This window comes from Orbicella faveolata, unplaced genomic scaffold (genome assembly GCF_042242905.1).
Source record: "Orbicella faveolata isolate gen_17 unplaced genomic scaffold, um_ofav_v1 contig_3, whole genome shotgun sequence".
In the NCBI taxonomy this organism is placed as follows: Eukaryota; Metazoa; Cnidaria; class Anthozoa; order Scleractinia; family Merulinidae; genus Orbicella; species Orbicella faveolata.
Window position 1 is genome coordinate 21,019,565 of NW_028301558.1, and position 15,408 is coordinate 21,034,972.

Sequence of the window (15,408 nt, forward strand, 5' to 3'; positions counted from 1 at the left end):
AAAGATTGCAGTGAGAAACTTTTCCTTTAACTGGGAGAGTGGGCAGATAAATCTCAGAGAAAAAAATCTCTTCACTGGAAAATCATTTTAAAGTAACGTGCGCATTTTTTTCTTTAAACTATTCAAAACGACAGGTGGCCATCACACCAAAAAGTCAGTTATTTGATCCAAATAATTCTATTACAAGGGAAAGTAAACGTCCGAGAATGATGGTTAAAATTACCCAAACATATTCTCAAGGTAGCCAGTTCACTCAAACGATCTTGCTTTCTACAGGGAAATGAGATATATACTATAATCTCACTATTCTGTAAGCTGAAAAGCCACAAGTAGTATGTCTGGCGGCAAACAAATATCGACACCCTAGGGTAGACAACTTCGCCGGCTCGGCTCGGTCTCGGCTCCCCTCACCGGCGAAGTATGCCGCCAGACATACTACCGTGGACTCATCGCGGCGCATAAATTCCATTTGAGCAATTGCAGCTATCTGTTATAACCAAAAGAATGGAAGCGCAGTGGATTAGCGCAGCAATCCGGAAAATTTTGGACGAGCTGAGGTTATGGGAGGAAGGGGGGATGCGGCGGCTGAACGAGATGGGGACGCGGCGGGTGAAGGAAAAAGGAGGAGATTGAATGCGCTAACAAATCAGTTGGCTGAACTAAACAGGAGAGAGCGTCTTGAAGCATTTGACCTCTACCCTAAATGGAAAGAGGTCATAAGAAAGAGAGAGAGAGATATTTCAACCGTTCTGAACAACGAGGTCTCCCACTATCGAGTGGTTGCCAAAAAGTATAAACGAGCGAAAATGTTTGTTAACTGGAGCGCTGCTGGCTCAAGCGTTCTTTCAGCGGCGTTTTCTAGCGCGAGTTTAGGCTCGGTTGTCTGTAGTCTGCCTACCTGCTACAATTCCATTAGGCGGCGTAAGCGGATGTTTCGCTCTCGCTTCGTCAGGGCTTATAATTGCCAGCAAAAGACTTGATTTGAAGATTTAGAAACATCAAGATTGTTACACTGGGCTTACTGTAGTTTGCGAAACCAAACCAAACCAAACGATTAAAGAAACTGTAAAACAATTAACCTACACAATATATAATTCAATAAAAAAAAAAGTTATAAAAATCATTCTTACACCGCTGGATGTCTAAAGAAAACTGTCTTTCCATCTCATCCCATCATCGAAGTTTTCGACTGTAAAAAGGAAAATGGCATGAGATTGAGGGCAGTAATCCTTTCCTGTTGAGGGCGAATGCGTGACGCTTTCAATTTTCGGTCACAATTTTTGGATTATTTGAGCGTACGAAGCGAAGTTCAGCGTTTAATGATTTCCCTCAGTTTTCGTGGAGCCATCTTACTGACAAGGAGGAGATCGGCAGAGGAAGTTTTGGGTGTGTGTTTATTGCGAAAAGAAGGGATGGAGAGTCGAGCGCGAAACACGTTTATTCTTAGAGGAAGCTCGAATCCTGAAATCGCTGCGCCACAAAAATATCGTCGTGCTTAAGATTGCAATTGTTGATGCTCTGATCCGTTTTGTTACTGTTGCAATAAAGTGTCTTACGTATTATTAAAAGACTGATTACAAAGATTATAACTTTATTTTGGGTAGGTTGTAGTCGCAAATCCACAATTCATTCACAAAAACAGGTCAGATCCACATACACTTCTAAACCTTCCCACGACTCGCTAAATGGAAAATATACGAGCAATAAATAAACATAGGAATTTCAAACGCTGATTCGGCTGAAACTTACATTATGTAAGAGCTTTCGGAAACTAGCGGACAGGGCGAATTATTTTCCTCCCTATATGAGGCACAGGCTTCCCAACACTTGAATAAGAAATCGTTTAAAAAGGGACAATAATCGATAACAAGGTAACAACATAGGTTATGCTCTTTACATATGTAACGCTCTTTACCTTCAATCATGTTTTCTCGTTTACATGGCTTTTGAAATCGATATCAATTTGAAGTGGTTTCGTGGAATATCAAAACCGAAAAAACTACGATTATTGCTGGCAACAGAATAAGACCATCTATCGCGTGACAATGTTATAATTTAATTAGGTCTTAGTACAGATCGTTTTCACTGCCACGCAATAAAAAAATAAATTGAAAAAGATTCAGTGGAAAAAGTCAAGAAATTGTGATCTTATAGGAAATAGATAGAGAAGAAACTTCTCCAAGTTTTAGGTTTGTGCGTTTTCACAAACTGCAGATATTTGTCGAAATGTTTCGTAGAAATTAACAGAGCCCAGTATCATGATGGAAACGCCATGTTGGTGCACCTCTCTGGTGCACGAATATAGCGGCCGAAAAATATTGTAAACATCTGGAACTTACTTTGGCTGTCTAGGCGACTGATGATCTGTACTGAAAAAACAAACATTTACATAAGCACTTTTCCCAATGATCTAACTTCTAAAAAAAAGCTAAAAATCATGAGATAGGTATATATTTTTCGACTAATGCGATTGTAGCTTTGTGTGTCACGCACCGCCATAACTCTGAAATTCAAAATATGATGGTTTTCAAACGAAGCACGCTATTGGGCTTTAACATTGTAGACAGATATAAATTTACCCCCTCTTATGCCTGATGGGAATAAAAACTTTGGTGGCTCTCTAATTTTCGATTTTTGGAAAATGACGACGTCACATGAATAAGTCAGAAAAATTATCCAGAATCAACACCAATCTGCCGTTTACCGTTAGCTACTCTTACAGACTGCACTGCTTTTAGCTGCCTTGCTGGTAACAGCTCCATGTAGTTCTAACCCACTTATCGACTGTTATAATAAAGTTTCCATATAACGCGCGCTCTGATTGGCTGAAACAGCGTGCTTTATCAGAGAACAGAGCACGGGTTGATGACGGTAAGTTGGCTTCCAAATTTTTGCTTCGGAATTTTGACAAATTTGACCCAAATCAAACATCCCCTGTGACTCAGACAAACGCACTGGAAGCGAGCTATTTTTCTGCAGTAAATATGGCTCACAGAGACCATTGTTAGCAACAGTAGTGTTAAAACTGTACTAAAATAACAAGTTTTGCTAGATTCCCGCTGACAAAACATGTACAGCTGTAGCGAAATTCACAAATTCTCAACCTAAACAGTGCTTCAATAAAGACATAAATTTTGTTACGAAGGCAGAAATTATACTAAGAAGTAAAACAACGACAGAAAACAATTGAACTGTCTCTGTTTATGATGAGAAGCTTTATTTTTGTAAATTTACAATTAAAAATGCTCATTTGCTCAAACAACACTTACATGCAGTGTAGTAACGCTCGTTCTCCGGTCATCTCAGCGAAGTAAACCGACGAGTGGTCAGTGCAAAACTTGCTCTGATATTCTCTTCTGTGTTCGAAGTAGAACCAGTGGGAGCCGTTAAGTCTTTCTAACTTTTACGCTAGTTCGGGCAATCTTGCTGCATGCGGCTACAAGCCGTAAATAATTGTAGCTCCTTTCAAATTCAACCCGGCATTTCGCATTTACATCCACAAGCTTTGAGCTCCGCGTTTCGTAATTTCCACTGGAAAAGTGCTCGTTTTCATGGGCCACAATACGGCCGGATTCCTCTGGACTATAAATCTTTACCTGCCTTGAGATCCGTATTTAAAAATTAACTTAAAAGCGAACTTTGAAGGCATCGTTCTTCTCTCGAGAGCCGCTCAAACTTCTCGAAACTGAAAGCTTAGCTGAAGTCCAGTTTGTGATTGACAGCTGTCGCTTCGTTAGCCAATCAAATTATTTGAACAATTCTAACAAGGATTGTGATTGGCTTATTTTAGCGTGCTTTATCAGAGAACAGTGAACGGCTGACGCGACTTTTGCTCGTTTGGAAAATAAAGTTTGGTTTGAAAATTCAGCCGAATGCGTGGGGAAATTATCTGATTCTTCATCATAAAACAAATAGAGAAGCCTCGACTGTGCTCTGTTCTGTTGTAAAGCACTTAGGAAGCGGTAGAGCACTCAAGAAGTAGGGAAAAACACTCGACTACGTCTCGTGTTTTCCCCTACACTTCTTTCGTGCTCTACGCTTCCTGCGTGCTTTACAACAGAACAGAGCACAGTCGGGGCTTCTTTATTTGTTAATTAAAATCAAACCTTGATAAAAGTAGGCTTGATATCGTATATCCTAAGTGAAATAAATTCTAATTTTTTTTCGCTGTACATTGTAACCAAAAAAGGTTTGGTTTCGTTTCGTTTCGCAAACTACAGTAAGCCGTTACGCTGGCCATTGCGAAACGTGAAACGGTTGACCGGCTCTCCCTACGGTGCGTTATTTGTTTGCCGCCAGACATAGGTAGATAGATAGATAGATAACTTTATTTTAACTCGGGTTGATGAGGCTGATTAGGCCTCTAGCAAGATTATGCTAATTTACCGAGAAAAATAACTTTCAACGAAAGAAAATTGAAATTAAAAAATTACAAGATATAAATATATAATTGCTAAGATTGGTTTACATATGCAAATTTACAATAGATCTAACCGCAATCTTAAAATCTTTAAGTGTCTTCGTACAACGTAGTGTATACGGAAGTGAATTCCAAGCTTTTGAAGCAGTGTAGGCCACCGACTTAGTCCCATAACGGGTGGTGTTGACTTTAAGGATGACAAGCTTGTTGGTGCCCCTTACATTCTTAATGTTCTCACGAATAGTAAACAAGTCACTTAAATATGTAGGAAGAAGGTTGCTGACAGCTTTAAAAGCTAAGATTAACATATCTTGTATACGTCGATCAGCTAGCGTGTAGCCAGTTCTTTCAGTTAATTCCCCAGCATTTGTAGGCGATCGGCCACTATAAATGTACCTTAGAGCTCTCTCATTTAGTTTATCGAGCTTTTGACTGTCAGATTTCAGACAATTGTGCCAGGCGGTGAAGCAGTAGGTAAAATAGGACATGATGAATGAATTATACAGGCATAATTTTGTTGAAGAAGAGAGTATCTTTTTAAACCTACATAAAACATCCAGTTGCTTTCCTACTTTCTTGGTGATCTTAGTTACATGTTTGTCAAAGAGTAGAGAGTTATCAATAACAAAACCCCAAAAGCTCAAGGTGATCAACACATGGAATTTGAATATCATTGATGGTGAATTTCAAATTAAGAGAGTGATTGTTCGATAGGACTAGGGCTTTACATTTAGTGGGATTGAATTCAAGCTATTGTCATCAAACCACTTACACGCAACAGCGAGCTCGTCATTAATCACAGACTTCATACTACTCCACAGTTCTGTTGCAGTCTCAATCTTCGTAAGAAAACGTCAACATTTATGACTCAATAACAGGACTGATCTCGGAGATCAGGACGGATGGTTACATGCCGAAAAAATAGGACGTTTCAATCCAACTAAAACTAGACTAAGGTTTAGATCCTGTCATTATCTAGTGAGTCAATAATTATTAATTTGACGCCATCATCATGATCGCAAGTTTCTTTTCATCCCAATTTTGTTGCATTCCTGAATCTCTTTCAAAGGAAAATTCTCATTTCTGTAATACAATTTGAAAAGCTTTGGAGACAGGGTCTAAAATATCATGCAACGGCAAAATGTAAAAAAACAATAATAAAAAAATATGGGAAAGGTCTGCCAAGGCTTTATGATTGTTGGCTCACTGAGAAACAGAAAAAATATACCAATTAAAATTCATATGGCATACATTGAATCGACATTACCAAGCGGGCATTACATGCGAAAAAGGTTTAAAAGATATTCTTTACCGCCTCAGTGACCACGAAGTTGCAGGCGTTGCTCTGTTAACCGTGATTTCGACCCGTACTGGGACTGTGCCCTTGAGTTCTAATAGGCCAAGGGCTACAACTTCGAAATCTGCTGTTGAGGCTGCTAATGTCGTTAATACCCCACAAGGGTTGGTTATCTATGACATACGCGGAAAAATTATAGATATGATATTCTATTTTGTTCTACACGAAGATTGGAACTCGGCTGACAAAGTTCCATGATCATGCGTTAAATCTATACTATGAAGACGTTTCCGTTGCGATACAGATTTGCAACAGCCACAGCAATATGACCTTCCATTGTCACAGTGACACCTTCTAACATAATCTCTCTATCTTCTAATTTGTTACTGCGAACAAACTCGCCATCTTTATTGTACACCGCCAAACTTACGTCAAGTCTATCTTTTTCTTTGATAGCAACCACAACATGTTCTCCAGCCGGGTGGAAAGCGATCCTGCAGTGTAGATCCGCTTCGCTGCTGATGTTAAACTTCGCCGTAGGCTCCCCCGCCTCCGTGAATAAGTGAACACACGCTTCACCTTTGTCCACTATCATAATACGGCCATCGTTGGAAGCAGTGATATCAGTTGCTTTCTTCAAGATTCCCTCCCCAAAGCTGCAGACAAATCCTCCATCCTGATTGTACATGTCAACCGCATCTCCAGTACTTTTCAGTACTAGCAATTTGTCATTGTTAACTGTCAGTCTGTTCCAGCCCCAGATTCCTGCGCTCACGGCAAACTTGCTTTGCGGTTCAGCAGCTTTGTTGAACACATGGACTTCCCGCTCATACCCGGCCTCTCCCTTAGGCTTCTTTAGCCCCACCAGAACATAGGTGTTGCTGTGTACATCAGTTGCGACGTCAAGGATATCTAGCTTTGTAACGGTGTCATCTGCTTTGGGATTAAAACTAAGAAGAAAATTCCTGTTGCTATCGAACACCTTAATAGAAGCATCACCTTCGTCTCCCACAAGGAGATGCCCTTCGGTATTTGCAGCGATCCCCCGCGGATGTTTCAGCTTGTATTCCTCTTCACCCTCCTGACCAAATACCCATGGTACACAGCAATGTCCCATGCCTTGCTTCTGCAGCACTTTAGCAATCCTTGTGTCACGGAGCGGATCGATGTTCTTTTGTCCAATGTCAACAAAAGGGCAATTTGTCTCTAGTGCTCTGTTCCCAAAACAGACCATAAGCGTGACATCATAAATGACGCGATTTACGTGACAAACAGTGGAAATAATTGCCCTGCGATCATCTTTTCCCAAACGAGCTTTCAATCCTTTCTCAAACTCAACCTTAAAACACTCTTTGACAGCTGATAGGTTATGCAGTTCTTCAATGCATACTCGACAAGCCGGCAGAGCATCGTCAGGATTGTCTACTGTTTCTAGTATTATCGCCATAACTCGATATTGCATAGCTAGTACGCGATCAGATAATTCCAAAGCTTCATTTGCAAAGGCCTTTGTTGCCTCCCTACGAGCATCTTTGAATCTTTCTTTAGCGTTAGCAAGCGCCCTCGAAGCCGATTCGTTCAAATCAGCGAGCTCCAACCTTCTCATTCGTTTAGAGAGAGATGATGCCTCGGTCGAAGTAGATTGCCCCGCTCGTGATGTTAAGGGACTGACCTCATTTCGGAACCGTACTTTATCAAACACTTCATACAAGAACTCGATTCCTTCTTTGAAAAAGCTAATGCTGGCCAACAGCTCCTTCCTTGTTATCCCTTCTAACTTCGACTTAATGTCGTCGATTTCGCGTACGATTAAACCACGGAATTTCTGATCCGTCACGTCCCCTTCCTTCAGCTTTCGTGCTGCCACGTCTCTCCCTTTACTCGCAAGCAAACCAATAGTGGCTTTAAGGACAGTTGTAACGACGGAGGACATGATTAGACTTCAAAAATGTGGATTCGACATATGCTTTCTTCTATGGGCTGTTCGTATAAACAAGGTCAGGTGACGTGTGCAGTCTATATTTTAATGCATGACGTTTTTCCGGTTTTTCTGATCGTGCGTCGGCTTATGATTCGCGTTTTTGTGCTAGAGACGTTTAAGTTGTCCTTTAACGTCTAGGACGTTAAAGGCGTCTGGTATAAAAACGAGACATATTTAAGTACACGGCTTAACAACTCATTCAATGTTTTATTAACAGATACGAGGAACCAAAGAACTTGAATTTAGATGAGCTTCTACAATCACTAGAACGTATCCCTTGGGACACTGCATTCATATTTGAAGACATTGACGATATTTTGAATGCTCTTGAGAGTATGCTCAATGAGGTTCGCGATCAGCTTTTGCCCTGGAAAAACAGGCGAGTAAAGAGGCAAAACCAGCCCCCTTGGATGAATGATGAAATTATGGAATTGATACGTGAAAGAGATAATCTGCTGAAAACAGCCCGTCGTACTAACCTTTCGTTCGACTGGTCTTTGTACACTCGTGCAAAATGCAAAACATCAAATTTGATAAAATATGCAAAACGATGTTTCTTCCAGGAAACAATAGATAAGAACAAAGGGAACCCCAAAGGAATCTGGAGGGCGCTAAAGACTTTAAGCGGTGTCAAGAAAGACCCGATCTCTATCAGACAATTAATTACGGAGCATGGCGCCGTAACAGATAAACAAGAAATTGCTGAAAATATGAATGACGCTTTTATCAACATTGCTTCACAGATTACCCCTGATAGTCAGCCCGTTGCAGATTTACATTTTGATGATGTGGCTCTCTATGAATTTGTAAAGTCAAAGTCAGGAAACCAATCCTTTGAAATACCACCTATTACTGAGGCGCAGATGCTTGATCTCATTACCAAGATCCCTTCAAGTAAGGCGATTGGATGTGACGGCCTTAGTGCGAAGGTTCTTAAGTTAGCGGCTTCTGTTCTGGTCCACCCCCTTTGCCGCCTTATGAATCTTTCCATCTCTACTGGATGTTTTCCATCGACATGGGAAACCGCTCAAGTCACTCCCTTGTTTAAAAATGGCTCTCATGAAGACACAAGCAACTATCGACCAATTTCTGTATTACCTGTTCTTTCGAAGATACTTGAACGACACGTTGCAACATCTCTCTGCAAACACCTACAGAGCTGTGATTTGCTATACAACCTCCAGTCAGCTTTTCGACCAAATCATTCCACGGAAACGGCGCTGATTAAATTAACTGACGAACTGCTCTTTAATATGGATAATGATATGGTTAGTGGCTTAGCTTTTGTCGATTTTAGAAAGGCTTTCGATGTAATAAATCACGAACTTTTACTTAAGAAGCTATCTATTTATGGGGCCAACGATTTATCAGTAAAGTGGTTTGGGTCATATCTCACTGGAAGAAAACAATATGTGCGTATAAATGGCTGCTGTTCCACCAGTAAGCAGTTGTTACAAGGAGTGCCTCAAGGATCAATCTTAGGACCCATTCTCTTCTTACTGTTTGTAAATGACATGCCTTTAAGTATACGTGATTCAACACTGGATGTTTATGCTGATGATACAACTCTATCAAAATGCTCTAGCTGGGAAAATGTTCCTCATCTGACACAGGCTCTCAATCAAGATCTCAAACGTTTAGATGAGTGGTCGGCACGAAACAAAATGTTTATTAACTCTCAGAAAACGAAGTCCATGCTGGTAACAGGCAAACGTTTGCGGAACCTTGTCGCCTCTACCTCAGTAGATATTAACTTGAATGGAAGTAATATTGAACATGTTACTGATTTCAAACTTCTTGGGGTAACGTTAGATCAGGATCTTTCATTTAATCGCCAGATTGAGGAGTTATACAAAAAGTTGGCGAAACGTATTGGACTCCTTCGTCACATAAGTCCTTATTTGAAACGCAATCAACGAGACATATACTACTCTACGATCATTAAACCTGAAATGCTTTACGGTAGCACGATTTGGACTTCTTGCAGTCAAGAAAATCTTATGAAAGTCCTGCGTCCTCATAAACGTGCGGCTAGAATTATCCTCGATGCCGAAAGAACAACACCTTCTGTCGGCTTATTTAACACCTTAAAGTGGGTTCCCTTTTATGCTGAAGCATATATAAATCGATGCGCTCTAACCTACAAAAGGTTGAATGGCAATACCCCAGAATATATAAATGATTTACTTATTAGAAACTCTGACACTCATAATAGATCAACCCGTTTTTGTAATATAAACTTAATGTGCCTGCGATTTAAGAGAATTACTGAAGGGCGTCGAGCGTTTGCTGTGCGAGCCACAAAAGAATGGAACAAATTAAGTGTGGACATCAAACAGAGTACCAGTGTAAAAAATTTTAAGCGCTCCCTTTTTAAAATGATTTTAGATAATCAAATTCTTAGCAAACTATTCCTGTAAATTTTTTTAAAATTTGTAAATAATCACATTTTGTAAATATTTTACGATGTATGTAGGCTTAATTATTTTATTTTAATTATTTTTTAAATTGTTACGATTGTACTATTTCTTTCTTTTTCTAAAATTTTAATTTTTGAGGGCCATTAGGTTATCAGTTTTAATACTGTCAAATGTTACCCTCGTAAAATAAAGTCTTACCTACTTACCTACCTACCTAGTCTCTTCTCATCTCGTTGTTTTTTTTTGTCCCAGTGGATAGATACCTTGCACTAGCTGTATATATGTATATACAGCTGTAGCTGTATATATAGTGCTCGTCCTACCATTTGGTTCAGATACGTTGACGACACCTTCACCTTATTTGACAATAAGGACGCTGCTGTTAAATTTCTCTCTTATCTCAACGACCGACATGTCAACATCAAATTTACCATTGAATTTGAACAGGATCACGAACTTCCATTCCTTGATGTTCTTGTCAAACGCCATAACAATTCATTATCAACATCCATTTACCGTAAGAAAACTTTCACTGGCCTTTACACGAAATGGGACTCCTTCACACCTCGCAAGTACAAGATAAACCTCATCCGCACCCCTTACTTATCGTTGTCTTCGCATCTGTTCATCGTCTTCATCATTACAGTCTGCCTTGGATGATCTCAGGAAGCTATTGTCACGCAATGGTTATCCCCGTGGTATCATCACGTACAACATGAACGATGTAGTGAATAGACATCAAAACAAACCTAAAGACCCTATCACTACAGTTCCCAAGAGAGAAATCTTCATTGTTTTACCATTTTTAGGGTTCCAAAGTAAAGTAATTACCCAGCAACTTGAATCTTGTATCTATAAGTTTTATGGTTGTTTTAACGTTAAAATAATTTTCCGAAACACCGCCGAATTAAAATCGAATTAAATCTTTTTTCCCGTACAAGGACAGGTTCAGCCGTTCTCAGATGTCTAAGGTGGTTTACAAGGCAAGCTGCTGGGACTGTGATGATTTTTATATAGGAAAAACAAAGCGTCGACTACACGATAGAAAAACTGAACATTTTAAGGCCCTAGCTAAAAGCGGTCACACCTCAGCCATTGCGGATCACGTTACTTCCACGGGTCATAATATTAAATGGGACAATTTTGATATTTTAGCAACTGGTAGGTCAGATATACATTGTAAAATTAAGGAAACATTGTTAATTCGTGATTTAAAGCCAGCCTTGAATGAAAACGTTGGCAGTGAAAAACTTTTTCTTTACTAGCATTTTGTATTGTTATTATTATTATGGTAATTTTTTTTTTCTCTCCCGCAGACTCATCTGTTTGTTATTAACTATTATTAAATTCTCAGCCTTGGATAATGCAATTCTAGCTTTCTGATTGGTTCACTGGATCTCGGTTACCAGCCATTATACCTGCGTTTGACCTTATATGGAAATGAAAGCGGCAAATGTCGCTCGGCATGAGCTTTTTCGCGTGAAGCGAAGTTTCGTCGACAAAGAAAATGGATGAAAAAAAGCACATTTGGTGAGCTCTCTACACAGGAAATACAGGGAATTATGGACAATGCCGTCCCAGTAACAACAAAAAAGCCACAAAGCTCGAGATAAGAATATTTAACGGCACGTATACGTTAAGTTTCCCTTAAAGTTGCAAAATTAAAATATGACCGGCGAGATTTTACGCATTCATGAAGATTATGTAACAAAAACAAATTTTACCTGAACAGAATGGCTTGCTAGTCCCGGTAGCACCAAATTTTCGAAACCGATATAAGAAATGTCAAAAGAAGAACTGAATGTTCAGTTGAAGTGTTTTTACTCGTCTGCGAGGAAGAAAGATGACACGTAAATTGCAAAAGTTCATTGATTAAATCCATTAAAGCCGCCAGTTGATCATTCCTTCGCACGCCGCCGCACAACAAACCGTTTTCCATTATCTCTGACCAGGCAAATAAGTTATTAGAGCATATGCATTTGTAAAAGGCCGCAGGTAAACAGGCATAATTGCCGGCGTAGTCCATAAGAAACCAGTTTCCAATGAGCAGATGAGGAAACTATTCGAGTAAGCAAGCTCGGATCAGCCGAGAGCAAGCTGAATCCCGCACAGCTACAGAGGACGACCTAGTTTCATCTCAGTCTCTTTTTTGGCCGACGACGACGAGAGAATCAACGACAGCTAGCACCAACAATTCTGTCCTTGCGAAAAACACCTCAAGGAGTTGAGTGTTTTGAGCTGAACCGAAGTAAGCCCGGTTCTTTACCAGCCACGAAAAACCACCAGGTGGCCTCGGAGATTCTGAAGATGAATCTGACGCTAAAATAATTTCTGTCCTTGACTCTAAAACTGACCAACAATGAACTCCACACATACAGCTCGAAATGCCAAGGCTTTCAAAGCAAGGGAATCCTGAGAGAGATCTTGTCGAGAATAATTTTGGCACAACGTCTGTGTCACATGGCGATCAAAGTTTTCCGCAGCATTATTACAACGGCAATGTGCAAGTGCACAATTATTTGGCTCTTCTCCATGACTCGAACTTGAACGCTTTTCAAACTTTCTGACCAAGGTTATATCTCCTTCATTTGATAGACGTTTCTTGAATTTTACTTGATTGCAATTTCATTCAGCAAATTCGCTTACTTCGCTCTCAAATTTTTCATTCAACTAATTTTACAAACGGCGCGCATCTCATGTGATTTCCCACTTGTTGTTGTTTTTGTCACATCGACTTCCGGTCGTTTTGTAAAATTAAAATCCAATAAAATTAAGCTATATTTCCAAGAATACAAAAGCACCGAATTTAATAAAACAATTATTCCATTCGCGCTTGTTGGATAAGAGATTGGTTATAGCCAACTCGGCCCTACGGGCCTCGTTGGCTATTTACCATCTCATATCCAACGCGCCCTCATGGAATAATTGTTAATTAGTCTTGTTACATATTATTAGATACCAGTCTTTTTCTTTTTCTTCGCGTTTAAATTTCGATTGTAATCTAGTTAACGGTCACTTCTGAAGATGTATGTTGTACATACGAAACGTCAAGGAAATTAACTTTGTTTAACATGCGTTTTGGTTCCATGTTTATCACCGCGGTTTGTGTTTTGTTTCTTCTAAAGCTGTATATATAGCGGGTATCCAGAAAGGGAGTGTAAGTAGTCTTGTACAGCTGCAGTATTGAGGACTATATCTTTAGGCCTCAAGCTTCAATCGTCAACAACCAGGATTGTAAGCCACAGTTACAGGAGAATCAATGTGTCTGGGGTGAATAAGGTTATCCACCAGATAAATCGCGATCCAGTGGATAGCGCGGTTTGTTTTGTTAACAAGTATCCACTGAATAGCGATTTCTCCGGTGGAGAGCGTTATCCAGCCTTTGAACAACTGGGCACTGGACTTTACAGCCTCTGGGGGAACCCGCTGCGGTTTGTCGTCTTTGACTTGCGCGGCAGGCTAACTTGTAAAATTCATCCCTAGCTAGGGTATGTCGCCCTAGTGACCACAGTCCCGGGAATTTATCGTCTTTGACCTGCGCGGTAGGCTAGTGAAATCCCTTGGGAATACTTTCCAAGAAATCGCAACCCCTAGGACTTATCAATGGCGGATCTAGGGGAGGGGCTTGGGGGGGGGGGGGTGGGGGCTAAAGAAAGAAAAAAATCACAGAAGGAAGAAAAGCTGGCAGCGCAAGGAAAAAAATACCCCCCCCCCCCCCCCCCCCAATTATCTCAAAGCCTGGATCCGCCACTGATTTTTGTGCTTGACCTGCGCTGCTGGCGTGTGAACCTGGGGGACAACCCATAGGATTATGGCAACAAAGATGCACAACCCCGACGGTATACATCCGTTGCAATTTGTTTTATTATTCTCATTCATCTTGTTGTTCCAAAGGATGCTGGCAAGGCCTCAGTCAAAGATGAGGAGTTAGTCCTTTTACCAAGCCACGAAAAAAATTCAGACCTGGTAAGATACCGAGCAGTGAGATATGAGCCTGAGCCCGAAATATGGCAAAAAGTTGCGTGTGCCTGGGACCAATTCCAAACTAGACCCAATCAGTTTCATCAGTACGAGTCCGACAGCCTGTTTCCCGCCATTCCAACGACAACAATTAGGTAGGAAGGGCAGTGCTTTTCTGTTTGCGTCTAAAGGCTAAGTATTGGATTTTTTTAACAGGAGACATTGTTACTTGATCAAATAATAGGGAGCCTCAGCAAATCACGACGAGGACGTCAATGAGAACGCCACCAAATAATTGTGCACGTACTTTATAAATCTTCCTCTGCACAACAACAACGTGACATGACCAAGTTCTTTGTAGTCTGAGGAACTCGAACGACGGCGGCTAATTTTTCCTGTTGCCATTTGGAATTGAAAGCTGTAATTGCATATTTAGCCTGAGCAGGATGTTAGAGCCATTGGCGTATAGACATATGTACTGAACAGAACTAGACAATTGCGAATTTTGCTGGTAAAATATAAATTCATTTTTTTGACTAAGCGTCGTCCTCGGCGTCGTCGTCGTCTTTGCTTAAGCTCCCTATATTGTAAGACCTTGATGGAGGGATCAGGAGATAGCGCTATAGACACTAACACTTATCATGATGTAAGTAAGTCCGTCGACTCTTCGTCTCCACTTTCTGACTTCCGGTTCAGCTGACACACCGGAAGCCACGCAAAGCAGAAAGGAGGTGGGGAGCCAAAGGCTGAATTATATACTGACGCTTGACTTGGTCGTAGTTTGCGGGTTTTTGAATACTAAACAATCACCTCTCTGCAGCAGAAGGTCTCAGTTCCACATACAGTGGAACCTCGATTTAACGAACCTCTATTTAACGAAGTCCTTGATATAACGAACGATATTTTAGGTCCCGGCCAAAGTTACAGTACAATGTCTGGAATAGAACCTCGATATAACGAACCTCGATATAACGAATTCTTCGATATAACGAACATAATCTGGAAGCCCAAACGTAAAATCTACCTCGATATAACGAATTACAATGTCAACACGCGACAAAAGATGAACCCTGAACAGATCAACAGTCAACAAATGCTTGTAATCCTTATGGTAAAGAGACAGCAACCTTTCAGTCAACGGCTTATTATTTGTCATAGACATTGGCACTATAGTATTTTGACGTCAATTAAATTCTGCGCTATCTTCTTTGAATTCCGGAAATATTGGGTAGTGCAACATAACAACACCATTTCCTTGTTTGCATAGACAATTTTCTGTATAACCTCCATGTTGTAACATTTTTAAATCGCTACTCTGAAAGTGTCGTTC

The 15,408-nt window shown here is 40.4% G+C and overlaps 1 protein-coding gene across 1 annotated transcript; it reads right to left on the reverse strand.

Moving 5' to 3' along the window:
• Positions 1–3,186: 3,186 nt before the first annotated feature.
• LOC149106834 (uncharacterized) lies at positions 3,187–7,737 on the reverse strand. The gene has a single exon (XM_089298181.1). The coding sequence runs from the start codon at positions 7,648–7,650 to the stop codon at positions 5,989–5,991; it is 1,662 nt and encodes a 553-aa protein (XP_089154307.1). The 5' UTR covers positions 7,651–7,737; the 3' UTR covers positions 3,187–5,988.
• Positions 7,738–15,408: the final 7,671 nt, after the last annotated feature.

What these genes read in the sequence shown, in the direction of transcription:
- LOC149106834 (XM_089298181.1), bottom strand. Translation starts at nt 7,650, where the DNA reads ATGTCCTCCGTCGTTACAACTGTCCTTAAAGCCACTATTGGTTTGCTT.